The 26,511-nt window shown below is 38.9% G+C and overlaps 3 protein-coding genes and 1 long non-coding RNA gene across 4 annotated transcripts; all 4 read right to left on the reverse strand.

Annotated features, from left to right (window-relative positions):
• Positions 1-1,487: 1,487 nt before the first annotated feature.
• LOC145960050 (uncharacterized) lies at positions 1,488-2,520 on the reverse strand. The gene is made up of 2 exons (XM_083079321.1): positions 2,325-2,520; positions 1,488-2,272 (listed from the first exon to the last, which is right to left on the reverse strand). Exons 1-2 carry the CDS (start codon positions 2,518-2,520, stop codon positions 1,488-1,490), a joined length of 981 nt encoding a protein of 326 aa, XP_082935447.1.
• A 771-nt stretch (positions 2,521-3,291) lies between these two features.
• Positions 3,292-5,002, reverse strand: LOC145960051 (uncharacterized). The gene is made up of 2 exons (XM_083079322.1): positions 4,968-5,002; positions 3,292-4,894 (listed from the first exon to the last, which is right to left on the reverse strand). The coding sequence occupies exons 1-2, from the start codon at positions 5,000-5,002 to the stop codon at positions 3,292-3,294; spliced, it is 1,638 nt and encodes a 545-aa protein (XP_082935448.1).
• Positions 5,003-14,871: 9,869 nt separating this feature from the next.
• Positions 14,872-17,491, reverse strand: LOC145960664 (uncharacterized). The gene is made up of 7 exons (XM_083080277.1): positions 17,370-17,491; positions 17,177-17,278; positions 16,910-16,984; positions 16,516-16,778; positions 16,222-16,381; positions 15,778-15,880; positions 14,872-15,676 (listed from the first exon to the last, which is right to left on the reverse strand). The coding sequence occupies exons 1-7, from the start codon at positions 17,380-17,382 to the stop codon at positions 15,583-15,585; spliced, it is 810 nt and encodes a 269-aa protein (XP_082936403.1). The 5' UTR covers positions 17,383-17,491; the 3' UTR covers positions 14,872-15,582.
• A 637-nt stretch (positions 17,492-18,128) lies between these two features.
• On the reverse strand, positions 18,129-20,610 carry LOC145960665 (uncharacterized). Its single transcript, XR_014435440.1, has 3 exons — positions 20,487-20,610; positions 20,342-20,423; positions 18,129-18,156 (listed from the first exon to the last, which is right to left on the reverse strand). It is a non-coding gene; the product is annotated as an uncharacterized LOC145960665 (long non-coding RNA).
• Between the last annotated feature and the right edge of the window lie 5,901 nt (positions 20,611-26,511).

The raw sequence follows: 26,511 nt of genomic DNA on the forward strand, positions 1-26,511 counted from the left end.
GGCTTGGAACATAAAGCCGTACCCATAGATACGGGACAGTTAGAATTTCTCATAACAACTTTTCATCATATAACTCGTAAATTTATTTAGAGTTTCGTTGACGCTATCTCGACTGGCCATTCTCAGTATTAGATTTGTTAAAGTTAAATGACGGTACCCGCGGGTGAGGTTGCGTTCTTCTAAGTGCTATCTTTATTTCTAAGAAGAATCGCTTTGCATTTCGAATGCAAGTCGATCCTTGATTTCCTTCTTCCACGAAATCGTTTCGAGGAAAGAAAAGAATCGTGGAGTCCACTGGACGTAACACCAAATAAGCATGAATATTTAAGAAGTTAACAGTAATAATTTTCAATCAACCTCTTATTTCATCAGAAGGAAATTATTAATACATATCAAACTATTAAATAATTATTAAATAACTTTAACAACATGGTTAAAAGTTAACGAATTACGTTTACGAAATTTTTAAAGATTTAAAATCAAGTAATATCTACCTTTTTTTTTTATACGAGAGAGGAGAAAATGCTGTTACGCACACCCCTCCACCCTGGCATTGTGGAGGGGTAGTGCGGGACTCGGCCTATTTGACGGCCCTTACCTGCTAAAAACTCCTCTCTATCGCGTCCTTCCTCAGGTTGGCCCAACCAGGAGACCGGTGCCTGTTTCTCACAATCCCCGGCCTACTGATTATTTGACCTCAGGTGCATAGCACTCCATCCTATTCCGGATTTTTTCTTCCTTTCCTAACTACCTACCCTTCCCCCCATTTGTTGTTTATCCCTCCTCTTTTCTCCCCTACCCCCTTCCTCATCCCCCATTTCTCCTATTCCACACCCAGCCTCCCTACCATGTATATTCCCTGTACAGTATATGTATGTGAGATAAGTGTTCCCCTGTCTGTTTCCCCCGTATTGTATAATTAATTATACCTATGTATGTATGTATGTGTGTGTGTATGTGTGTGTGTGTGCGCGCGCGCGTCGCTTGCACGCTCACCTCCATGTTTGCGTGTATGTGTGCATGATTGTTTGCCTGTCAGGGTAGTGTGTGTATTTGTTTGTGCGTGTGGCCGTGTAAGAACGCTATAGCGTATGTTATTCTGTATCGTCTACACGTTTTGTTGTTGTGCATGTATTGTGTATTTGTGTGGGTGAGATCGTCTGAACGCGGGGAGTTGGCTTCAAGCCAACACACCCCGCGTATTGTATGTGTGCGTGTGTGAATCGTATCTAGGTGTGCAATGCGCACGCGCACCAATTGTTCAGTTTTATGTCTCAGATAGTTAGGCGTCGTCAACTCCGATGGTTGATGTCAAATCCGAGTGCCCCGATACTGGCGGAGAGCAAATGAAACATTTGGAATCCACAAGTCCAGGTAAGTCATCATCGTGTTAGTATATTCTAGGTATAAGAATAAGAAATAGAAGTAGAAGTCTCTACGTCATTCAATCACTCTCTATTTCTAACGCTGCTCGCTGTCGGATGCGCTCATTCTTTCTTAAGCATTACTTCTTCGGCAAATTTCAAGAATGCTTTCCAAGCATCCTTATCTTCACAGATTTTATGCATGATTATGGGTAATCTAATGTCCGGTCCTAGCTTTTCCATCAGCTTCCGCCTAGGCTCCCGCCATTCCTGACACGCTTGAAGCGTGTGTTCCGGAGAATTGTTGTCCAGTTCGCAATACGGACACAATGGACTATCAGCCTTTCCTATCCTATATAAATAGGTATAGAAACAGCCGTGACCTGTCACCAGCTGCGTAATCCTAAACGTTATTTCTCCATGCTTCCTGCGCACCCATCTGGCAAGGATCGGCTCAATTGCCTCACACGTTCTTTTGCCAGCGGTATCCGGCCGCTGGAGATAAAGCTTCCACTGTCTTTCAAGAAGAGTCTGCTCGTCGCTCTTAATTTCATTCTCAGACTTCCTAGACCATTCTCCATTTTCTTTGAGGTCACAAATTCGAATGTACACTCTCTTAAAGTATGTAGCTTGGATACTGGCAGGTGGCATGCGCGCAAGAAGTAGCGCGGCATCAGCCGATACCGTTCTGTAGCCAGCCACCACCCGTATAGCGAGTGTTCTCTGCACACGCCTCAATTGGCTCTGTAATTTGGGTGAGCCGTTAATTGCCTCACTCCAAATCGGTGCCCCGTACATAAGTACCGAATTAATCGCATTAGCGTATAACTTCCTTTTCTTTTCACCTGGACCACGTAGGTTTAGCTTTAACCTGCTCAAAGCACGGACGATCTTCGATGCCTTATCTTCTACATAGTCAACATGACTTTTTTAATGACCACTTTTGGTCCAGGTAAATACCAAGATATTTCATTGTTGGTTTAGATATCACCAACTCATTTCCGATCCTCAAGTGAGGGTTTCTTATTGGAATTCGTTGTCTATGGAAGACAACAATTTCTGTCTTCGACTCCGCCACAGCCAGATCGAGATCTTTGATTCGCCTAATGGTTTTACTAATCTGCAGGTTCATTTTCTTCACCGCTACTACCAACATTGCCGCACGAGTCAGTATCAACGTGTCATTCGCATAGCCAATTACGACACTATTTCTCTCTTTGGTGTGCGAAGCACCCAGTCGTACACAATGTTCCAAAAAACCGGGCCTAAGACGGAGCCCTGAGGTACTCTAGCACTTCTTTGGCGCACTATCATTCTCCCGTCACATGTGTTATACTCGATACTTCGATCTGATAAATAATCATCAATTATCCGACAAATATAGTTAGGGAAGCCCTTATCTCGCAACGCCTTCCTGATGTGTGGCTATCTGATGGAATTAAAAGCATTCATCACATCTAAGCTAGTTCCGATGACCATTTCCTTGCTATCAAAAGCATCCATAACATAATTTTGTACATATAATAGAGCATCGCACGTTGATTTCGCTCTGTGAAAACCAAACTGATTGTTTGCTAGTCTGGACTCGGAGTTATTATACATCCAGTCTTCTATTCTGCGCGCCAACACTCTTTCAAGGACTCTCCCCTTGGGGATTAGTACTAAAATTGCGCGTTTTCACTCTTTCGGAAATTTACCTACCTCGAGACATTTGTTAAAGCAGTCCGTTATTCTGCTTATCGCAATGTCCGGCACTTTCTTGAGGTAAAGAGCCTTGATGCCATCCGCCCCAGGGGCAGTGTTCGGCGTAGATCTTTTCCTCATTATACGATGCACCTCTAATGCTGTAATTTTGTCTTCATCATCTAGGGGTAAAATCTGTGTATTACGTTCTCGATCCCAATTCTCGTCCGTTGGAAACAGCCGATCAATCGTCGTTGAGAACCTCTGGATCCAGTATTTCAGAGAGGCTCGGAGACGCTCTCCTTAATCGTTTGAGGACGAACCTATATGGCAGACCCCATGGGTCTGCATCTATATTGGCGGTTAATTCCGCCCATGCTCGCGCCTTCGCCGTGTTTATGGCCTTTCTCAAATTGGATCGTGCTGTTCTATATTCAAGCTCTGCTTCCAGTATCGTTTCCAAAACGGAGCGTCGTCTACCTTTGAGTCTTTGCCACTTCTTTCGCACACCCAGGCAAATCCTGCGTAGCTCTGCGATGTGGTCTTTCCACCAATACACAGAATCTCTATGTACGCGCCTAGCACGAGGCATGGCTGCGTCGCATGCATTTGTGATAATATTTCTAATTTCATGTGCAGATTCTTCTGCTGTTAATTCTTGGGATGGTGTTCTTTTGCAACTCCACTCCAGAGTTTCTTTAAATATGTCTTTATCTATCTTTTTGTGACACCATCTTATGTATTTTTTAGCTCTATGTACATTTTTCTCTTCAGAGCCTCGTATTATAAAGCCAATGTATAAGTGGTCCGACGCAGTGTACTCAGATAATACCGCCCATGCGTCAATCCGCTTACTCATATCAGCCGTGACCCATGTCAGATCAACAATTGATCGACCTTGTGGTCTTATACACGTTGGGTTGTTGCCTTCATTTACTAGATTTAGTTCATTGGCAGCCGCCCATCTTTCTAGTCTCTCTCCTCTAAAATCTGTACTGGTAGATCCCCACAATTTAGATTTGGAGTTAAAATCTCCAATGATCACGCTACTACCAATTTCTCGCGTCATCTCCTCCATCTCGTCTAGAAAATCAGCAAATTCGTCAACGTTCGAGTTCGGAGAGATGTAGCATGCGATGACACTAAAATTGCCTTCGCTCCATTTCATGGCAACGGAACGTTGCCCTCTCCTGACTATTACACCAGATCCTCTGACGTGTTCTTGATTCCAATGTATTGCAGACCTATTGTCTGCACTACTGGCCCATGTGGGGTCCTCGGGAATCCTATATGGTTCTGAAATTACACTGATTCCTACTCTCTCTTCTATCTCGTATTGCATTAGTAAATCCTGAGCAATCCGACAGTGATTCAGATTGCACTGGACTACTTTAATTTTAGCAACCTTCTTGCCATTTCTAGTCAGTGTTCTAGTCGTCGTAGCCATAGTCATGTCCATCTCCTCATATTCGGACCTCCGCTCCGAATTAACATCAGTTTTAGCAGGTGGTAAATTCATTTTATCTTTTACAGAAGGGGTTTTTACACCTACGCAACGCGTAGATCCCACTCTGTGATTGTCGTCTACTTTTAAACTTGAGCACAATTTACATTTTAGCCTGTTATTGCATTCGGCTACTGTGTGTCCTTCCTGACCACACTGAAAACAACAGTGACTCAAGTCCGTCTCCGCCCGACACGTGTTTTTTACGTGTCCTTGCCTCCAGCAACGGAAACACTGCAGTGGCCTCGCTTTTAACAGCTCTACTTTGGCCATCCACCAACCAATGAGTATCTTGCCTTTTTTGGCGATATCTAAGGCAGCTTGTAACGGGCCCAAGTGATGCCTAAACTATTTCTAGTCATTCTAATTTTACTCACTTTGACATTCCAGATGTCACAGTTGCCTTCTTTACCTACCATCCATCGTATTTCCTCCTCGGTGACGGACTCATCAAGGCCCGTTATACGAAGCTCGCCTTTTATAACCGGTCGGGTTACAAGAGCTTCTCCTTGAAGCACTTCTTGCAGTTTAACCGCAAGTTTATTTGCCTTCTCTGTATTATCAGGTCCCGAAATTTCGATAATAGTGGACCCCTCCTGATCTTAGGAGCAGTAATCTCTAATTCGGTTAGGGAAATTTGGGCTCTCGCCTTCTTGAGCGCCTCTGCATAGGAAAAGTTAGTATCGCTGCCCTTAATACTGACGGCCGCTGTCTTGGGCAGTTTTCTCTTGGGAATCTCCTTACCTTTTCCCTGTCCTTTCGGGGGAGGGAAGTGGAGATCATGAGTCCCATGGGGATTCTGATCTCCCCCCTCCCCTTTTCCCTTCCTTTTGTCCTTCCTTGTTACACGTGTCCATACACCTTCCTCCGTTCCTTTCGATTTCCTGTCCTGCTGGTCATCGTTTCCAACCTTCCTTCTTTTATTCATTTCCACACGCGTTGTTCCTGACTCCTCCTCTCTAGGCTTGACCAATTGTATATTTTCCAGTACCCGCAACTTTCCAGTTCTTTCCGTGTTCCTTCCTTGTACCCTCTCCTTGTCTATCTGTCGGATTTTATCCCTGACCTCCTCCAGGGTCTTAATCTGTCTACTTATTACCTCCGATTTTTCTTTTTGTTTTAGGTTAACAGGAATGGGAACGGATTTACCGCTTAAAGATGGTCTCATCACCACCTCCTCGCTTTGGGACCAGCCAACTTCAGGATCAACTAGCCAGCCATCGTGGGACAACATTGCTCCATCCTGGACATGAGGAACTTCGCCATAAGACTCAGGTAAGTCCTTTCTTTCAGGTTGGCAATCATTACTCTTCTTCCTCAAGGAGTCCTTTCCTTCACTTCTTTCCAAACTCCTTTTTCTGTCCATACTTCCCTTCCTTTCTACACTCTCTCGTATTTTTCTCATTTCTTCTCTCATTTTCTTATTTTCCTTTTTTAGATCACGAATAATCTCCCTCATTTCAATCATTTCTCTTTTTCGCTTCTCCTCTTCCTTTTTATTTGTCCTGATCTCCTCCAATAATTCTTCTATCTTGTATTTGAGGGATGTGGGATCTCCCTTAGACTCAGCCTTAGCTTGTAAGGCTCTAATCATGTCTTCTAGGCAGCTTGCTCTTTTACGGAGTTCTCCGCTAAGTCCTCCTTGTAGCCTATCACTCTTTACCCGGATTATCTCGATGTCACTGATATATTCTAGTGCCTGCGCACTAATATCTGAGGCAGTCATGCCTTTGAGCAGATCCTCTTCAAGCTTCTCCGGAGCTATACCCGTTTTTGCTATTACTGCTCTCTCAGCAATTTCCGGATCGATCGCTTTGGTCCTCTTCTTGGGACGACCCACCTTCCTCAACTGCTCTTTCGCTATCGTTTCTATTATATCGGGGTTGAATGTACACTGTCGGATGCCCCCTTCGTTAGTCAGTCGTCTCCGATTTCTGACGGATATTTTGGGCTTCGAAATATCCTCGTCACCATCTTGTGACTCACGATCTGAGGTTTTCTCAAGCTTCTGCTTAGGCGGTCGTTGTGTAGCCTCCAAGTTTGTGTCCTCCGATATTTGAGAAACTATCCATCTTTTCATCCTCCGTTACTATTATTGTTTTAGGAGTTTCATCTACTATTGTTGACTTAGAGGTCTCATCAATTATTGAACTCTGCACCTGAGTTGTATGTTCCACAGTTTCAGTGGTCATGTCTACCGACATGTCAATTGCGTCCGCAATTGCCACATCTTCCCCGGATGTAAACTGGGGCTCTCCAAGTGCAGGATCCGTATTGACGACTCCTTCAGCAGCGGTAGTCAATTCCGGCGCGGCGCCCGCTGGCAATACCGCACTTAGCCCTACGTCCGATGACGACAAAGGCGTGGCAGGGACAATACCACGCGCATCGCCGACCCCTGGGGCATCCGAGACCCCTGGGATAGGTAAGGGTATATTCTTTTCTTGTGACATGTTCATTGAGGATGTGCGTTTTTTTGGCCAGAGTGACGTCTCTCTGGGGGGGTTAAGGACCCTCCACCGCCATTCATCATCATTCACACACACACACACATACGGAAGGATGGGGCATGGGTAGGATACCAGGATGGGTGTGAAAGGAAAGAGAAACGTGGAAGGATATTTGGGGAGCGGAACATGAATTAGAGAAGATAGGGACGGGGTGTTTTCCCAACCCTAACGGTTCCCTGAAGCCGGGTATTTGAAGTCAGGGTTTACCTTCCCCTATCCGCATCAGGCCAAGGTGCCCGGAGGGAGCGGAACCCCCCTTCTCGCTCTCCACCCGCCGGGGGCATGGCAAGCCCCGCACCCACCGGGTAAAGAGCGAGGAAGTACAATGAGGGCTCTTAGTTCAGGGCCCCGCCCGCCCAAGCCGCCAAGAGAGGGCAATGCCCCCCCCAAGGCGCCTCGGACGACCGAGACCCCTTAAGCCTCCCCACCACGACAAGGTGGTCCTCACGGGGAGGAAGTAATATCTACCTATATATATATATCCTACATAATAAAACTAATAGCAAAAAGCTATGTGAATAAGAATTGTTACAAGCGAAATTATTAAGTCGTCTTATAAAGCTTTATAAAAATAAATTCACTCACCAAGAGACAAGCGAAACTTCGAGCCATAAGCTCATGCGGCGATAAGATAAAATGACCGCCGACGGTCCGACGCGACTGCCAGGCGCGACAGTCACATTCTTCATCTCAAAAACTATAATGAATAAAATTATTAGTACCAAATAATTATATTACTCTTCACAATTAAGTTTTCAATATTAATTAACAGTACATACATATATGTACTACACATATACATACCTATCCATATGTACATACATATATATATGTATATATATATATATATAAAGCGAATATTTTATAATATAAAACAATTGTAATTATAATAGTTTATGATACCAGAATTTATTTAAACAATTTTAAACGATTACGACCATTATATTTAATGTAATATTTTACTTTTGAACGGAGCATGCTAGAAAGACCGTTCACATTTCTCTTAAGAGAACTTAAAATTCTGCAATGGAAAATATATGCATGCAAATAGCAAGAACTCTGGTAGCTAAGAAACTATTATAAAAGTTTACCTTTGTAAAATAAATTTACGAGCTCGACGCACAAACGCGACTGACAGCTCCGTCGCCCCCACTATCCCCACACAAGGACACGCCCACCACGTCACAACGTGTCCGAAGAAGAAGGGCAGCTATAGCGGCAAATAGCGGCCGAGCCGCCTACGCCCGGGAGCGCACGCATTCTCCTTCCACCACGGACACCTAGCATGGAGTAGGGACCAGAGGGTACTTCAGGGAGCGCAGCTCAGTCTTCCGTGCATTTGACCACCAGCTCTCTAGAAGGAAGGAAGCAACCGATATACCAAGCGTCTTAGAGCCGTCAAATATTGTATCGAGTTTACTTTAAAATAAAGTGCATTCAAACTTGCAATCTGGGTCTTCTGTCGATTATTCACCGGCTCCTCTGACTCTCCTGAAGGGACATCGCCGAGGCGGACAATCCTCTACGGAGACCAGTCATCTTTATCCAACATCTGCAGCAGTGCATCAACTGGTGACCCCTCACAAATTTTCACCATGGTTAGCGCTCGACGTCCGGATCCTATTACTCGCCGCGAGAACTCTCTCCGCGATGCGGGCGTAAGACGACGAGAAATATTAAGGCAACGATTATTGAGGGATCGCTCCTCCCGCCCGTCGTACGCCGTCTATTCGTAGATAGGGACGAAATTCCGATTGACATAATAACGTCCGCGGAAAATCGCGAAAATATCTCCGCAAATCTCTCCTTCGCCCCCTTGCCCCCCGAGTTCAACCCCGAGGCCAGCAGTCAGCAGGATATTCAAATAATACCTGCCGGAGAGGAATCTGGAGACGAATCTGAGGCAGCGGACGACAGCTCGGATAGCCTGAGTGACTGTCCCACAGTCATCTACGATCTTGAGGACCCGACGGTCAGGATTCCACCCAACTTGCTCCTCGCTTGGGAGCGAAACGCGGAGATATGAAGAACTCCAACTACAGTTGATCGTCACGTCCAGACATTATCACCGCTCAGTCCTCTGTTATGTCCCGCAACAGAACTTTTATTTCTTATTCAAATACGCAAAATTTGCCTCTATAATCTTTAAACTGTAATCCCATCGATGAACATATAAATCTTAATCCTATCGCGATACATATTATTGTCAATATAATTTATATTGTTAACTAAAATCCCACCGCGCGATCTATTATCGCCAATATTTCTTATTATATAATCCCACCACGCAATGTATTATCGCCGATATTCATAGTACATCAATATTATTATTTTTTTTCGTTGCGCAGAGGAAATCCTCATGGATACCTTCTCTCCCCGGGAAGGGAGAGGAGGTTATGCCGGACTCCTACCGGCTAAAACCCCTGCGGGTGTCCTCCACCGCGGTTTTGCGATGGGTAGCCACGGGTACGCCGAAGCATTCTTCTGCGACCCCCTCACCGCCTTACCTTCTGTAGTTACCGGGGGGGGACATCTCCATTCCCGGTACCATCCATGGGGGAAATGCAGGCGGGAGTTTCCCCGCTCCACGCCTGCTTCCCTCTTGCTGCAGCCCCTAGTGACGTGGCTTCTTCCACTGTTGGCTCGCCGTGGCCCCGGTGGCGGGGCCTCTTCTTGTGCCGTGAGGGGGGCAGGAGGGGGGGACACTGCAGGGGGGCCATACTAAAGCTGAGGCTCCCCGGTCCCCGGAAGCCCCCTTACCCCTCCGCTCTGCCTATAGGGTACTTCCTTTCTTCCTCCTCAGGGTGGGTTCCGCGGTAGGGCCAGAGGCACTGGCAGCCTCCTCCCCCGCAACACCCTCCTGGGGCCCTGTGCCCGTGGTGGAGGAGGAGGCATCCTTCTCCTCTCTCTCCTCTCCCTTCCGGCCTCTTTCTTCGCCGTCATGACGGTCTCGCAGTAGCAAGCTACCGCCCTCCAGGACTCCTCCGTCTCCGTCATGGCCCTAACGACCGCCACCAAGGAGAGGTCCTCACCTATAACATGGACCAGGGCACGGCGCTGCACCCCCCAGGCCACACACGCCTCGAAGGTGTGCTGCGCCGTGTCCCGGTCCTCCCCACAGTGATGGCACCCCGCGGACATCCTGTCCGGTCAGCACCTGCGCCACCCTGAAAGTCATCTGCCCCCAGCCTCTCCCCATCCATTGCGCGAAGACCGGCAAAATCGCCCTCACAACTCTCTGTTCCTCGTAGGCCGGCCCAGACAGTAGTCTCCGTCAGTCCACGAGGACAGAGTCCACCACCTGGCGTCTGATGGCATTCTTCGCCGTCGGACCCATCGGTAATCCCCTCTCCCGGAACTCCCGGACCCGCCAGTACGTCATTGACTGGCCCTGAGCCAGAAGCTCCAAGGGAGAAGCCCCAGCTAACAACGCCGTCGCCGCATACGACACTGTGCGGTATGCACGGGCGGCCCTCAGTACGATGGGCCTATGTAATCCCCGCAGGAAACCCCTAATTTTCGTGAACCTCGAGGCCGCACCCGCCCAGATCAGAGCCCCATAAAGGGCCACCGAACCGACCGTGCCCACGTACAATTTGCGGACACGGCCGTCCAGCCCCCCAAGGTTGGGCAGCAGCCTCGAGAGTGAGGCCGCCACCCTCCCCATTTTGGGGGCCAGCTGAGCAAAGTGCTCCCCGAACTCCCATCTACCGTCGAGGTGGAGACCCAGATACTTCATCCGTGTCCCCACTTCGACCCTGTGTCCATCTACCGTCAGGGGTAGTCTGGGGGAGCTCCTCGGGAGCCATCATGAAAAAAGATAGTTTCTGTCTTCCGAGGGATCTGGAGGCCTGCCCCGGCCCTATGTTAGGGTCCATCCGCCACTGCTATTTGGTACAGTGGGGATTTTAGTATATACTAGAGGGATCTTGGGGGATGTGGTCACTCTACGGCGTTGTGCTCGTCGGTGCCGTTTCATACGGAAGGCCAGTCGGAAGCCAGCATGTACGCGAATACCTCCACCGGCACTTATTTGGTCAGCGAGCGACCTTTTCAAGGATCCTCCATGGCAATCGGCATTGCATCCATCGAGCAAGATACCAACATCGCTCTGGAGTCGCATATCACTGTGTTAAAAAGCAGCATTAGGTGTGAGGTCTGGATAGCTCAGTGGTCTAGAGCAGTTGCCCGGAAAGCGAAAGACTCGGGTTCGATTCCCGATCCAGCCACTTGCGCCTCACATATTTTTCTAGTCTGCGAATATTGTTTTCTAGCAATTATTCGTTAGGCTGAAAAAATGTGTGAATGCTCTCTCCACAGGATATGCGTCAATGCCGTTGCCACGGATGGATTCTGTCGCTCGTTGATCAAATGGGCGTAAAGACACGTCCGACCTCCTCCCACATATATCCCTATCTTTCTCTGGAGAGGGGCCACCCCCAGACCCAGGCCTTTGATACCTCCGACCACCGCGATATTCCCTCCCACGATCGCGTCCTCCCAGTTCCTCCCCCCAGCCACCACAAGGGTGTCGTCTGCGTAACAGATGACGTGGCAGCCGGGGGGAAGGACTCTCCCCAAGACCTCGTCGTACGCGAGGTTCCATAACAGGGGCCCCAAGACGGACCCCTGTGGAACCCCGCGAAGGATCTCCCCCCCTCAACCCCCCCCCGCGTCACGAAAGACTATCCCTCTACCCACGAAGTAGGCCCGGACCATCCTGACCAGATATCCGGGGACCCCGTGTGCTCGAAGACCCGCGTCCACCTTATCCCACGGAAGGGTATTGAAGGCATTGACTATGTCCAAGGACACAGCCAACGCCACCCCACCCCCCTGGATCATCCGTTCCGAGCAGGCCCGCAGATCATCAACTGCGTCGATGGTCGACCGGCCCGCCCGGAACCCAAATTGTCGCGCGTTGCGTCCCCCGCTCCCGCTCAGGTGCTCATTGAGCCGCCTCACCACGATTCTCTCCATCAGCCTATCGACCTCATCCAGCAAACAGAGAGGCCGGTAGGCCGATGGCTCCGCGGAGTCCCTTCCCCCCTTAAGGAGGAGGACCAGTCTCGTCTCCTTCCAGGGGGACACATCAATATTATCCCACCGCGCGGTATATTACTGTCAATGTCTCCGAAAGTAATCTTTCTTTATTAAGAAGCTAGCTATACATAACATAACCTCACTTAAGAATAATAGAAATAATTTTAAGGTAGTATATAAGATAATGTTGTCTGCATAAAAATTACCGATAAAATAGTTTTCTACCTTACCGATAGAAGATAATGTCACCAGCACAAAAGTTACCGACAGAAGATAATATGGTTTTCTACCTTACCGACAGAGTAAAAGTTACCGACAGAAAAAGTTACCGGCGACATGATGATACAGTTACCGACATTATCGACTGAAGATAAAGTCACTTCCTACTTTACCGACTGACGGTAATACCAACCTAAGATAATGATGTTGCTAACCTTACCGACATACAAGAGTATACCTCCTTTATTGGGATATTACCCTGATACTATAAAAGTTAAAAACTTAAATTTAAAGGATTTTAATAAGTTATATATACATATATATATATGTATACATCTCAACACCGACTATATGTATATCATTATTTTAACACATAGTTTTAAACCTAAAAATCTTTAATTCTTTATTAACTCACAAAATAATATAGATATAAATCTCGTAATAATTTTTACTTAAAGAGCATAAAAAGCTGAATTGATACATATATGCATAATCATGTAAACTTCAATATTACTAACTTTATAGGTAAAGTTTTAAATATGATTTCACATATGCAATATTATAAGTCGCTATAAAGTGCTCAAGCCTAATGCAACGCGCTTCTCAGAAGCGCCGATCGATCGCAATTCTCAGAAACTCCCGAGCCCGTCGCATTCCAAGCTCAAGGCTATGGAATATTCCGCTCGAATATTATTGCGTACGAATATTATTATTAAGAGACAAACGAATTTATTATTAAATATTAATATTAAGCATATGCAATAATTTTTATTAATTCAAGAACCTAACGGTTATAAATATTAAATTAAATCCAAAGAATAAAAATTGTTGCATAACTTATTGAAATAATTAATTAATAGTCTTTATTCCGCCGTAAATTAAAATTATATTCACTTATATTCCACCGCATGAAATAGCTGCAATAATTTATTACTAATATTTAAAACAATTAATTCACATTAATTTATTCCACTGCGAATTAAAGTTATATTCATATATAAAATAGCTGCAATACTTTATTGCGCTATGAGATGAAATTAATTTATATTACTCTTTTGACTATCTTACCGCAACATAAAATAAATTATTGCACGCTAAAACAAAATTTTATTAACAATAATTATATTCTTATTTATATATCCCAGACAGCACATGGATATCTTCTGGATATCCTAAGGACATCCTCTTTTCTTTGCGGGATGTGCAGAGGATATCCTGTTATATTCCTCATACTTTTTCAGGATGTCCTGAGGAATAGCAAATGAGCGCCTCATGCTATGCCTAAAAATATCCTCAGGACATCCTACTTCAAAGTCCTACGAATGTCCATAAGATATCCATAAGACGTTGTAATTTTTTAAACGTCCATAATACATCCTGAATATGTTATTGAGGTACTTTATAGGATAATTTAAGGATAAATTTAGACTTACACATACATGAATTCTGTTTAACTAATTTTAATTTTATTTTCGCACATATATACGTATATATAAGAGCATATTTTCCGTATGCACATATATAATTTGTTGAAACATATAAAAACAAAATTCTTTTTAATGAAATAAACATTCTGCAATTTAATGAATAATTAAAATTAAATTTTGATACACTATAAATATAATTTATATAAGATATGTTATATACACGGTGAGTCATTTTAATCTATAATCGCAATTATCTCGTTGGCAAAGCATGACAGAGAAAAAATTTTCCCACAAAAGTTGTTTGTTTCTTTGGGGGCCATAAGATGGCACCATTGGTTTGACCTTGAAGAGGTCATTTGAAGGTCACGTGAAGGTCACTTCAATTTTTTTAAATGGAACACCCTATATATTTTTGCACATTCTTGTAGCTTATCTCGAGAACTTTCCAAAACACTATAATTAAGTATTTTTTCATTAAGTACTTTTTGAGTTATGAGGCTTGAAATAATTTCTTAATTTTACATAAACCGTAAAATATCTTGTAAAATATTCATTTTTCGTTTATCTTACCTTAATATTTTTGTGTACAAAATAATGAGAGGAATCAATTGGTGTGAAGAAAACACATAGTTGTTTTGAAGAAAAAATATGTAATTTGCAATTAACAATTCCATATTTTTTCTTTAAAACAACTATGTGTTTTCTTTACACCAATTGATTCCTCTCATTATTTTGTACATAAAAGTATTAAGGTAAGATAATCGAAAAATGAATATTTTACAAGATATTTTACGGTTTATGTAAAATTAAGAAATTATTTTAAGCCTCATAACTCAAAAAGTACTTAACGAAAAGGTACTTAATTATAGTGTTTTGGAAAGCTCTCGAGATAAGCTACAAGAATGTGCAAAAATATATAGGGTGTTCCATTTAAAAAAATTGAAGTGACCTTCATGTGACCTTCAAATGACTCTTCAAGGTCAAACCAATGATACCATCTTATGGCCCCCTCGAAACCAAACAACTTTTGTGTGAAATATTTTTCTCTCCCGGGCTTGGTTTTCGAGATATTCGACTGGTCGGATTAAAATGAAACACCCTGTATATAGAATATATAATGAATGTTAAATATAACAAAATATAATATTTCAAAATATAATCATTTTGAGTAACTAACAAACATTTGCACTGATAATGAAGCATTATGTAAAACTTATAAATTTGTTCGCATTAGATATTATTTTAATTTGAGAAAATATTGAAAAATAACTGAACCTATATCTATTATAAAATAACTGAATCGATAGCTATTATAAAATAACTGAACCTATATCTATAAAATAAAATAAAAATACTAGCATCTTAAAGTAATAGGAAATCTCATTTTACATTAGTTTTTTATATTCTTATAGAATATAAAAGAATAAAGATGAATTCACATTTTGGCAGAAACGCAGAAAGCAGATAAGCAGAACTTGCGTTGGTTAATAAATTTACTACCACCAAGGCTGCGGTCCAAAATGCACTCACAGCGCTGTAAGCATCATCTGTCTTTGTTTCATAACGAATATCAAACGAGGACAGAGCGATGCTTTCAGCACTGTGAGTGCATTTCGGATCGCAGCCCAAGTTTACTGCCTAGTAAGCTTACTACTAGCGCGAGTTTAGCTACTGCTTTTTGCTTTTTTGTCAAGATATAATCAACACCATCGATGGACGAAATGTTGGACGTAACCTCGGTCATCAAGCCTTCGTGTATTAAATATCAAATTTTTTCAAAGCCAGCAATCGTTTCTTCAACGACTCAAATATCTGGACCATAGACGTTATTCTTAGATATTTGGACCAGTTAATTCATTTAAAGTCATCTCTTCTGCTTGGTCCTCATCTTCTTGTGTAGAAACTGTATCTGCTCTCTTATCCATGCTAGAATTTTTAAGCAAAATTTTTTAGCAAATTTAAAACTTTAAATAATATATAATATTATTTTATTATTCAATAAAATTTATAAAAAATATCATGCATACTTTTTTTTCTTCATGCTACGCTCACTTGCATGCCTTAACCAGGATTTAATTGGTTCTGATATCTTCTGTTCGGTAGTCTCAGGAAAATAGATTCGTACAGCACCTATAATATATGTTAAAAGGTAATAGTATTAAAAAAAAATATTTAGTAAAATATTTAAAAATAGATATTAACAAAAAATAAAATATTCTCTGAACTGAAAAAGCAAAGTAAGATTATAAGAATGAGTAAAAAACATGATAAAACATTAATAAATACAGTAATACATAAATATGTATATAAATAAATATTTAATAATTTTGAAAAATCCAATTTGATGTAATTAAATAATCTTTAAAAAATAATTGAATTTGTTAACAATATTTTTTATGTGCAGAAAAATATCTCAAGTACTTATTTTAGTAGTTTAAATATTATAAATAATAAATAGAAATTGTATTTACCAAATATAATTTTTCGTAAATATAAATCGAAAAATGAATGTTTTTTCTTTCCGCCAATGTAGCTATATAAACTTCCAACTGAATCACTCAGAAGTCTACGTAAGATGTTAAATGTAAGTGATTTAACATCCGTTCCACCTATTCGTGCCACTTGTGTAATCTAAAAATGAAATAAATAATAAATTTTTTTATAAATAAATAAAATAATTATAATTATAAATGAAATTAAAAATATAAATAAGTAATTTTTTCGATTCAATTATTTTTAAAGATTATTTTTCAAAATACGCATACCAATGCTTTACGATTTATTTTATTCTCAACTAATTGTTGTTCAAATTTTTCTAGCTCTTCTAATGTTTGTAACGGAAAGAATTCCATGTAATCTACTTCAACATCTTTGTTTTTCACTCCATCATCTAATACAAAAGTTTGGATTTGATTTTGTATACTATCTAATTTAGTGTTTATATTTTTCTCTTCCTCATGTACTGTTGATATTTTGAAGTCTATATCCAATAATTTTCGTACAACATATCGTTGAAAATCTGTTGTTGCTGTAAATAGTATATAATATATTATAAAATAATAAAAAATACGTTTTAAAACAAAATATATATAATACATACAAATGTGATATAGAATACATGGAAATTTACATTACAAAATAATACAAATTAATACTTACAAATTGTAGAATCAGTTTCATAAGTTTCAGAGCTGAACTCTTTTTCTTTGACATAATTCTGATTAAAATCACGTCCTATAAGAATAAAAAAACAAAAAATGTGAAATATTAAAATGAAATTATTTTATAACTATTTTAATAATACTGAAATATAATAATTTACTGAATATACTAAAAATATAAAAATACTGAAAGCGCGATACTAAAAATAAAATTATTATAAAAATTATTGTTGTAAAAATTATTATACATATTTTTATCGATTACCTGTATTTTTATTTATTGAAGAAAATGTTTCTACATTTGTTTTGTTTAGGTTAATATTTGAATTGTTATCTTCATATTCGGTCAGTTTTGATACATTTTTATCTATATAAATGATAAGTAAAATTATTATTGTAATGTATATATTATAAATATTTTTACTATATTAATATACGCTATAAATCTTTTTACTAACTTTTCAATGGCATTTTAATTGTTGAATTTTCATACGACTGTTTATCAAGATTTTTTTTGTGTGGAACCTTTGGATACGATGGTACACGAACACGTTTTTCCTCTTCACTCAAACTTTCTTCACTACTTCATAACAGTCTTGGCTCTATATTTTCTACTCCTTTTTAAAGTATCATTATCTTCACTTTCAGAATTTAAATCTGATATAAATTCTGCTTTTTTTAATTTTTTAATTCCTTTTTCATATGTACCTTAAAAAAATAAAATTATATATAACAAATAGTAAATATAAAATTAAAAATTTTTATATTTTTAAATAAAAAAAATGCTTTTTAATTATATATTTTACTTTAACAATTATACTCTAAAGTGTAAGTATTATAAGTTTGTAAAAATATTTTTTGAAAAATTGTCTATAAGTTATGCTACAAACATATACTATATTTAATACTATTTTAATATTGAAGAATATTGAATGAGCAACAAAATAAGAATACAATTAATTATCTATATTAACGTATTATTTATGTATATTAATGTAATTATTTAATTTACTTTTTGTATGTACTTACTTGCAGTTGCTAAAATACTTTTTATTTCATGTTGCGGCCAATTGTCCATCTTTGAAATACATTTTTGCACAGCTTTTCTAAATTTTTCGTTTGATGTAAAAGTAGGCCAATATGCATATTTATTATTTTTGGTTATCCAAGAAGAGGGTATCATTTGCAGTCCATCGATGAACTCTACTATGGCTCAGCTATGGCATACTGTTCCATAGCTCCAAACTAGCAGTAATAGATATATTAAATATATTTTAGAAATATATTTAATATACAATATACCGTTTAAACATACAAAATATATATAAGTGTTAAATTAGTATATTAAAATATTAAATATACATTATCTAATTACAATAACTAAAATCTATATATATATATATATATATATATATATATTTTTTTTTAAATTCAATTTATTAATGTAACAATGGAAGTACTACATATTTATTTTCTAATAGTGGTAATTTAACATATTTTGTATCAATATTTTTTATTGGCCACATTTGTAATTGACCTAAACTATGTACACTAAATATTTGTAATAACGATGAGGAACATGGAATGTTGTAAAAATCTTCCTTGTATAAAAATTTTCGACCTATAATTACATCTACATTTAGATCTTTATTATGTGCTATGTTTTCTATTAACACAATAGTTCCATCAGTTAATGCGCAACAACTATCAGCTTGTACATCTATACGTAAAGTCATATTTTCTTTTCTTATTATTTTATATTGTGGATTGCAACAGCCATGTATTAATGGACCAAATGTATGAATAGATTTCAAATCTACTGTAAAATGATTAGTTTCTTTTGTCATAAGTTTTTCTGCTACTTTATTTTTTTCATGTTCAAAATATCTTCTTACAATTTGTTGTAAAGGTTTATCATATTTTTTTAATAGTTTCTTTAACGTTTGTAAATAATTTTCATATTTTAACGCACTAAAATTATCTAGTGGACCAAATTTTTTTACATCTTTTACAAGATGAATAAGACCATGTACATTGTAAGAAACGTTATGTGTACCATAAATTAATGCAAATGCTGTAACGAAATGTTCTAATAATTCTTGACAATAATTAAATAAATCCTGTAATTTATTGGAACATAATACTCTAATAGCTACATGTAAAGTTACAAAATGATCATATATATCTCTACGAAGAAAATTTTTAAAAACTACAGGTCCTGTATATAAAAGCAGTTCTCGATATTCTGTTGCTTTCCACAATTTCACATAAGTTAGTGATCGAGGCTTTCTTACAAACTCACATGGTACATTATTTTTAAAAATATTTTCTAAATTTAATGATATGCTTTGACACTTTCTATTTTCTAAACGAAATCTGTTATCGCCAAATAGCCATAAATATAATAAACGTCGCGTAACGCCTAGACAAACTAAATGCATGTAATCTAATGGTATATTATTTATAAGATCAAAATTTGGAATTTCTTCAACAATTGTGGTTCCAATATGAAAATTTTCATCAGTCTTTAATCTAAAATCTAGATCTGTCCTCAATGAAGCATTTATTTCAGGAAAACAAACTTTATTACAACGGAAATCACCTTCAGTTATACATTTAGTGCAACTCGAATAGCCAGTATGTCCTTTAATTTGTAATATAAATGATTTGGCTGGAGTATCACATATTATTGAATCTATACTACATTTAATGTGTTTATTATTGATAAAAATTCCATCATTACATAATAATTTTGCTTCTTCTATGAATTCTTTTAGAAACTCTTGTGAATTTGAAGGTTTTTGTCTACCGTAATATGCACCAATAATAAAAACTTGTTTTGATTGTACTACGGAACCCAAAATTGGCCATAATTGTTGCGAAGACTTTGCTAATGGTAGTCCATCAATATTTATACTTATTTTTATATTACTTAAATTTGTTGAAAGAGATGAACACCTATTTTCTATTGCCTTTAATAAACCAAAATGATAATATTCTCCGCTACCACAATTTCTAATATTTGTACTTCTTGGTGTGCGCAAAAGTGTTCTAGGATCAGATGGTATGTCATGATGACATTTAACACATGTATATTGTTTTATTCCTTTTAAAAGACTACGTAATGATGCCTGTGCAATGTTTTCTTTAACTGCCCAACTGGCAAGAAATCTTTTAAAATCACTTTTTTCAGTATCTGTATCATCATCATTATTATTCAAAAATTCTTGCTCTAATAAAGGTAAAAACTCATTGTTTTCATTTTCGCTGCTTGAAGCAGGATTTATTTTCTCAAGATCACTATCGTTTGATAAATTTGCATCCATTGATATATCCAAAACATTCTCAATAATTTCAGATGTTGGTTCATTAGATAATATTGATTTATTAGATGATATGTTAGAATTTAAAGTTTCATTAATTATATTACCTTCTAATTTTCTTATTTTTCGCTGGGTTGGAGAATTAATTGTATGAAACGTTTTTTTATAGTTAGGATATGGCATCTTAACCTTAAATATTAAATTATATATTATTTCTTTTTTTCTAAAAAACTGTAAATGTTATAATCTTACCTTTTGATTCCTCCTTGAGGATTCACAAAAATTATTATGTTTGAAAATAAACTTATACACTGAACAGGCACAATTAATAAAAAATTGTCAATCGAAGCACTGGCACTGCTAAGCACAATCATCAGGCACACAATGATATAAAAAAGCGGGAACGTTCATTTCATTACTTTCGTTGCTAAGATACTGCGCATGCGCAATATCTTTGTTACTTGCAAATCCAACAGTTGAAGCATTTCTTACACGTTTTACTGATTTTAAAAAATATATAAATATATCATCAATCTTTCAATTAAATAAAAGCAAATTACAATAAAAAAACAAAATATTCTTTTACATATACGAACAACATATATAATATATGATAAATATATATATATATATATATATATATATATATAATTAATATATATTTGTTATATGTTGCTCATATATGTATAAGAATATTTTTTTTATTATTTTTCTTGCTTTTATTAAATTAAAAGATTGAGTCTTTAACAGGAGCATACATGTTTGAAAGACGTTCAGAGGACATCTAGAAGATATTTTTTGGATGTCCTCTGGATGTCCTTTGAATGGTCTCTGGATGTCCTCTGGATATCCTCTGAATGTCCTCTGAACGTTTTTCGAAGATCTGTGCTGATATAATATATATCCAGTGAGTAACCAGTAAGCATCCAGTGCATTTCTAATGGATGGCCTATGGATATTTATGGGACATAATAAAATTATATTTATATATGCAAATATTCTATAAATATTCTATATTAAAGTAAACTGCAAATAATTTTGCAGGTTCTTATTAAATTATATTATTATACAAGTATTTTTAATTAGACTACACAGTATTTAAGGAAAAAATATAGATCTTTATGGGATATTTATATATATATTGACGATTAAAATTAAATTAAATATTTTATATAACTAAAAGTAATCATATATGCACATTAAATCTTTATATAAATATTTGTACAAAAATTTAAAATGTCCTATAAATCTCCCAGGATGTTCTGGACATATTCAGGAAAATTTAAAATGTCCTATAAATCTCCCAGGATGTCCTGGACATATTCAGGATGATCCTGAGGACGTTTTGTGCTGTCTGGGTATATATATATATATATATATATATATACATATATATATATCCCACCGCGTAATCATAAATATATATATATTTTCATATGTTAAAATAATTGTAATTATAATAATTATGATATTAGAATTTATTAATAATTTTTAAAAGCATTTTTTATAACAAACAGAGGAATAAAAATGAACTTTTGAACGGAGCATGCTAGAAACTCCGTTGACATTTCTACAGTTAGAGCTTAAAATTCTACATTAGAAAATATATGCATGTGAACTGCAAGAAATTCTGATAGTCAAATAATTATTATAAAAATTATATGTCAAAAGACAATGTAACCAGTATAGTCGATTCTATACTGACCGCTCCGTCACCCCCACTCTAAATCAGAAGAGTCGCGCCATCTACAACTCAAGTTACGCCCACTCCCTGCGGCAACGCCCAGCGGCGCCCGCATACAGCCCGGAGAAGGGAACCAATAAGCGACCGCGCCGCCCATACCTGAGGCACGCGCATCTTCCGAGGCGCGCGCATCCAGCACGTCACGGAAAGCCAATCATGGTCCGAAACGCGCCCAGCACGTCAGAGGAAACCAATCACCTATTGACAACGAAGCATCTTTCGAGGCGCGCGCATCCAAGCACGTCAGAGGGAACCAATCACAGATCGACTGCCCTTCACATCAGCGTGCATCCTCCACCATTGGGTCCGTGTGCAAAATCGGGACCAACGACTATATAAACGCGTGCAGAGCGGTCCTCCTCGCATTTGACCCTACGCTCTCGAGAAGACACCCCCGTACATCTGAGCCGTCAAATATTATATTATATTCAAGTATACTTTAAAATAAAGTGTCTTCAAGTTTACAATCTGGGTCTTCTGCCACTTATTCTCCAACGGCTCCCGACCTCTCTTCAGGGACCTCGCCGAGGCAGTCGGTCTCCAGCAGAGAGGAATCATCTTTACACACCAAGAGACTTCATTACCTGACTGCAACCCTCTTCCTGAGCCATCACCGCGGTAGACGGCATCCAGTGGAAGGAAGCAGCATCCACACATTAAAATACAGCAGCTCTTGGTAAATATTTAGATAAATGTCGTTCATCTAAAGTCTTAATTCAATTTCATTTCAACTCAATACTAACAAGATTAAACTGCATAATAGTTTCAATTCGGGAATCTATATCTTCAACAATCCACATTTCCGCATCCCTACTCTCCATTGATTTAAATCTTAAAACTTTATTTCAAATATAATTATCTTTTGATTTTATTGAATTATTGAGTGTTCAACCGGTCTTTGGTTTAAACCACAAGAGTGAAATGTCGCCTTAGAGTAGTCACTTAATGTATATTGAGTAGCCAAGCTATTCCTCTGCCGCTTTCGGAAGGAACTTTCTTTCGGGAGATTTCCTTTTGAATTCTGAGCCGTTGTGACGTGACGTCTTGTACATCGAAACTACTCGAAAAAGCACGGGACGCACTCTTTAAGGACAGGTCGAATCATAGAATTTGAGCTCTGATTTAGTATAGCATAATGAATTAATATTGACTTAATGAAACTAAATCAGCAGACGGATAGACATTGACAAGTAAATCCTTCCCAGCACTCAATCAATTTAATCTCGAACTTGAAAGACTTTTACTGGGACATGTCTTCTTGATAAGACGACTCGATTGACAGTGAGCGAGTGCGAAACTGCTTTGGCAGGGCGAACCCAAGGCGGCACTGTAAAAGGGCAATTATCCTGAGGGAAACTTCCTTTTGACTTGGAGCTGTTGACCAAGTGTCCTGTCAATCGACGTTTGATTAGGCAAAGATACAATTTCGGACCGGTTAATTGGCAATTATTATGAGATTGTCTTTTAATTTTGTAGCTGGTTGACGCAAACGTCAGATTGAATCTAGCCTTGATTTCAAGATATGAGACACATCCCAGGGATTCGCGTAGTTATGATATACTGGCTTAGCTTCCGATAATTTCAATTATCATTTTAGTACATTTTATTAATTATAACCTGACATTTTAAGGTTAATACTAAGCCAGACGTTTGACAGACGGATACAATATTAAAGTATCCTATCTCCTTATTCCTCCTCAAGCCTCTTCGATTTTCAGCAAGCCAACTCTAGATATTCAAATCGAAATTTAAAATAAAAAACTAACGTAATAATTTAACGAAATCATATGAAAAATAGCTTCTTCATTGCCAGCAGTCGATAACTTACCATCAGTCGGTAATTCAGAGACCGATATTACCATCGGTCGGTAAAAACAGAAATCTACATTACCATCGGTCGGTAAAACAGAAATCTACATTACCATCGGTCGGTAATTTTTGTGAGTCGATAATTACCCCGGGTCGGTAATCCATTTTTAACATAATACTCTTCTCCGACTATACATTAGCCGCAATAAAACTCTGATAACTGAATCTGTCTACTTTTTCTCCTTATTCTGAGGATAATAATTATCTTTCACTCAATAAATATTAAAGCAGGGCCTTTTTCTTTTCATTTAACAGGTGTTGATCAACGTAAGTAACGTCGAGTCCTTATACAATATTATTCCACCTTTATTTAATTAAATAAATTGTTACCAATCTATGTAATTAACAGATGGTCCGCGTGCGACGCTCAACCCCAAGTACTCGACGCGAACATTCCATTCGCGCAACCTCTCGTCATATACGCCGGAATAGACGTGCACAGCACTTACCGCATACTCTCATTTCGCTTAACAATGAAATCATAACGCAAACCACCGAAATCATAGACATAGATCTTTTAACGTCTAACGATCCGGTTCCCCCTCCGATTCCTGAAACCGAAGAAAATATACAAGTCCAGGAACCCCTCGACACCCAGATATCTTCGCTTCAATAACACCACCTACGGAGAATCACTACACCATCCCAGAAACAACAGAGGATTTTCCTGAAGAACTGAGCGACTTTATTTTGGAAGCCGAAGAGCGAAACGCTGAGATAGCGCCAAATCCAGTAATACCAAACCAGTAGAATTATTCGCCATATAGAAGAAGGCGATTTCTATCCTCCCCCAAGCTATTCACCAGTAACTTACGAGGATCTAGACCCTTTCGCACCCTTAGAGATTCCCCAAATAGAAACCGAGATACCTATTGCAATTATCGATATCGAATATTCGTATCCTCTCCCAGAAATGTATGGTTACTCTCGTGAGGAATAAACTCACAATTATTATGTACTAAATTTAATAAACAAATAATATTTATCAAAGAGAAAGGGAAATAAATAAAAAAACCTTATATAAAAAACGCATATTTTTCTCACTCCCTCCTGAGTCCTCTCTACAAGCACAACAGACCTTCAATCTCTCGGCGTCCCAGGGTATAGCCGGCCTAGCAGGTTGCCCTAAAACAAATTGAGAGATTAATTGCGTCCAACTGGGAAAGTAAGACTTCCAGACCAGTCCTGAGGAACTGGGGACGTAACAAGAGTGCTTAGAGTGGGATCGCGGTGTCCCTTGATTTCTACACAACATGCTGTGCCAGTGTAAGGCATACCTTAAAATATGGAAGGTCGATCGTATACGTTAAGTACTAGGGGGCACTTGAGTTCGTTGACTTGTGTCGAAGTACTTTCAAGGAGGCGCAATTACTCACTGGCAGTTATGACGCATGAAATACAATTGTCTATGGGCTGTGTTTTTATCACTCCCGCACTGCAATTGGCACAGGATTCGTCTCTGGCGACGTGACTGTTGATGAAAAGGTCTTTTCATCGGTCGGTATTGTTCATGGACGATATGCGTGCGGATTTTTGTGCAGCATGTGTTGCACAAATTAGTATCGTCTGCTAGGCAGATGGCTCCCACTACATGCACGCAGTGTGCAAATAAGAATGACTGCTTTATTTGCTGTATTAATGATGAAGCAGGCCTAGGTCGAATTGGCTCTTTGTGCCAAAGCATCTGCAACAGAAAATTCAAAGTTAGTAATTTATCCTGGCTGACAATGGGATAACTTTATTTTATCTATATGGACAATCCGGTTCTGATTTCCTATTTTAAGTTTAATATTACTGGGGGGTAATAATTCAACGACCTCATGTGGTCCCGTGTATTGATCGGCGAGCTTTCCTTTTCGTGGCTCTTTTAATAAAAACACGTACATTCCTATTTGGAGTTGTTGCGGGTTTAAGCGGCGGTCATAGTATTTCTTGTTCCTTTCCTTAGCGCGTATGAGATTTTGCTGGGCTTGGGTTTGCAAGTCTCTTATTTTGTTGAAGAGAGAAGTGATGTAGTCGTGATAAGTAGGTTCAATATTTTCTTCAATAATAGGGTGTGCGGAGGGTAGACGTGCTATACGACCAAATATTAGTTCGTAAGGCGAATACTTTGTGCCTTCGTGCACACTGGTGTTATAGGAAAACATAGCGAGTTTGATGTATTCATCCCAATTTGTCTCTTTATCTATTTGAGTCTTCAGGTATTCGATCAAGACATGGTGTGAGCGTTGCAGAGATCCGTTGGATTGAGGGTGATAGGCGGTAGTCTTGAAGTGTTGGATACGGAATCTCTTCGTCAATTGCCGTAGTAAGGCGGATAAGAAATTTGTTTCTTGATCGGTTAATATGGCACGAGGTGCGCCATAAATGCAAATAAATTCTTTGGTGAGAGCGTCGGCTATTGTTAAAAATGTCGCTTCCTTTAACGGTACGGCGATGGAATATTTTGTTAATAAATCTTGCATGGTCAATATGTATTGGTTATTATTATTATTTGTGACAGGAAGGCGTCCCATGATATCCAAGGAAAGTTTGTCGAAAGCGGTGCCTGGTGTATCGGTGATGACCATGGGTTGCTTGGTCTTTACTTATGTTAATTTTTTTAATTGACATTCTCGACAGGTTCTGATGAAATCCTGAATGTCTTTCTCCATCGTTTTCCAG

This window comes from Camponotus vicinus, unplaced genomic scaffold (genome assembly GCF_025532165.1).
Source record: "Camponotus vicinus isolate PSW18456_S1 unplaced genomic scaffold, iyCamVici1.0 SCAF_10, whole genome shotgun sequence".
Classification (NCBI taxonomy): domain Eukaryota; kingdom Metazoa; phylum Arthropoda; class Insecta; order Hymenoptera; family Formicidae; genus Camponotus; species Camponotus vicinus.

Bases quoted from the DNA above. Each gene is read 5' to 3' on its own strand.
- LOC145960051 (XM_083079322.1), bottom strand. From the start codon at position 5,002: ATGAGTCCGTCACCGAGGAGGAAATACGATGGATG. The intron at 4,895-4,967 runs GTAGGTAAAGAA...GAAATAGTTTAG, and splicing joins AGGAGGAAATACGATGGATG to GCATCACTTGGGCCCGTTAC.
- LOC145960664 (XM_083080277.1), bottom strand. The intron at 16,779-16,909 runs GTAAGTATTAAT...TACTATTTACAG, and splicing joins TGAAACTGATTCTACAATTT to CAACAACAGATTTTCAACGA. The intron at 16,382-16,515 runs GTATGCGTATTT...TTTCATTTTTAG, and splicing joins AAATAAATCGTAAAGCATTG to ATTACACAAGTGGCACGAAT.
- LOC145960050 (XM_083079321.1), bottom strand. From the start codon at position 2,520: ATGTTGGTAGTAGCGGTGAAGAAAATGAACCTGCAGATTAGTAAAACC. The intron at 2,273-2,324 runs GTATTTACCTGG...TTGACTATGTAG, and splicing joins ACCAACAATGAAATATCTTG to AAGATAAGGCATCGAAGATC.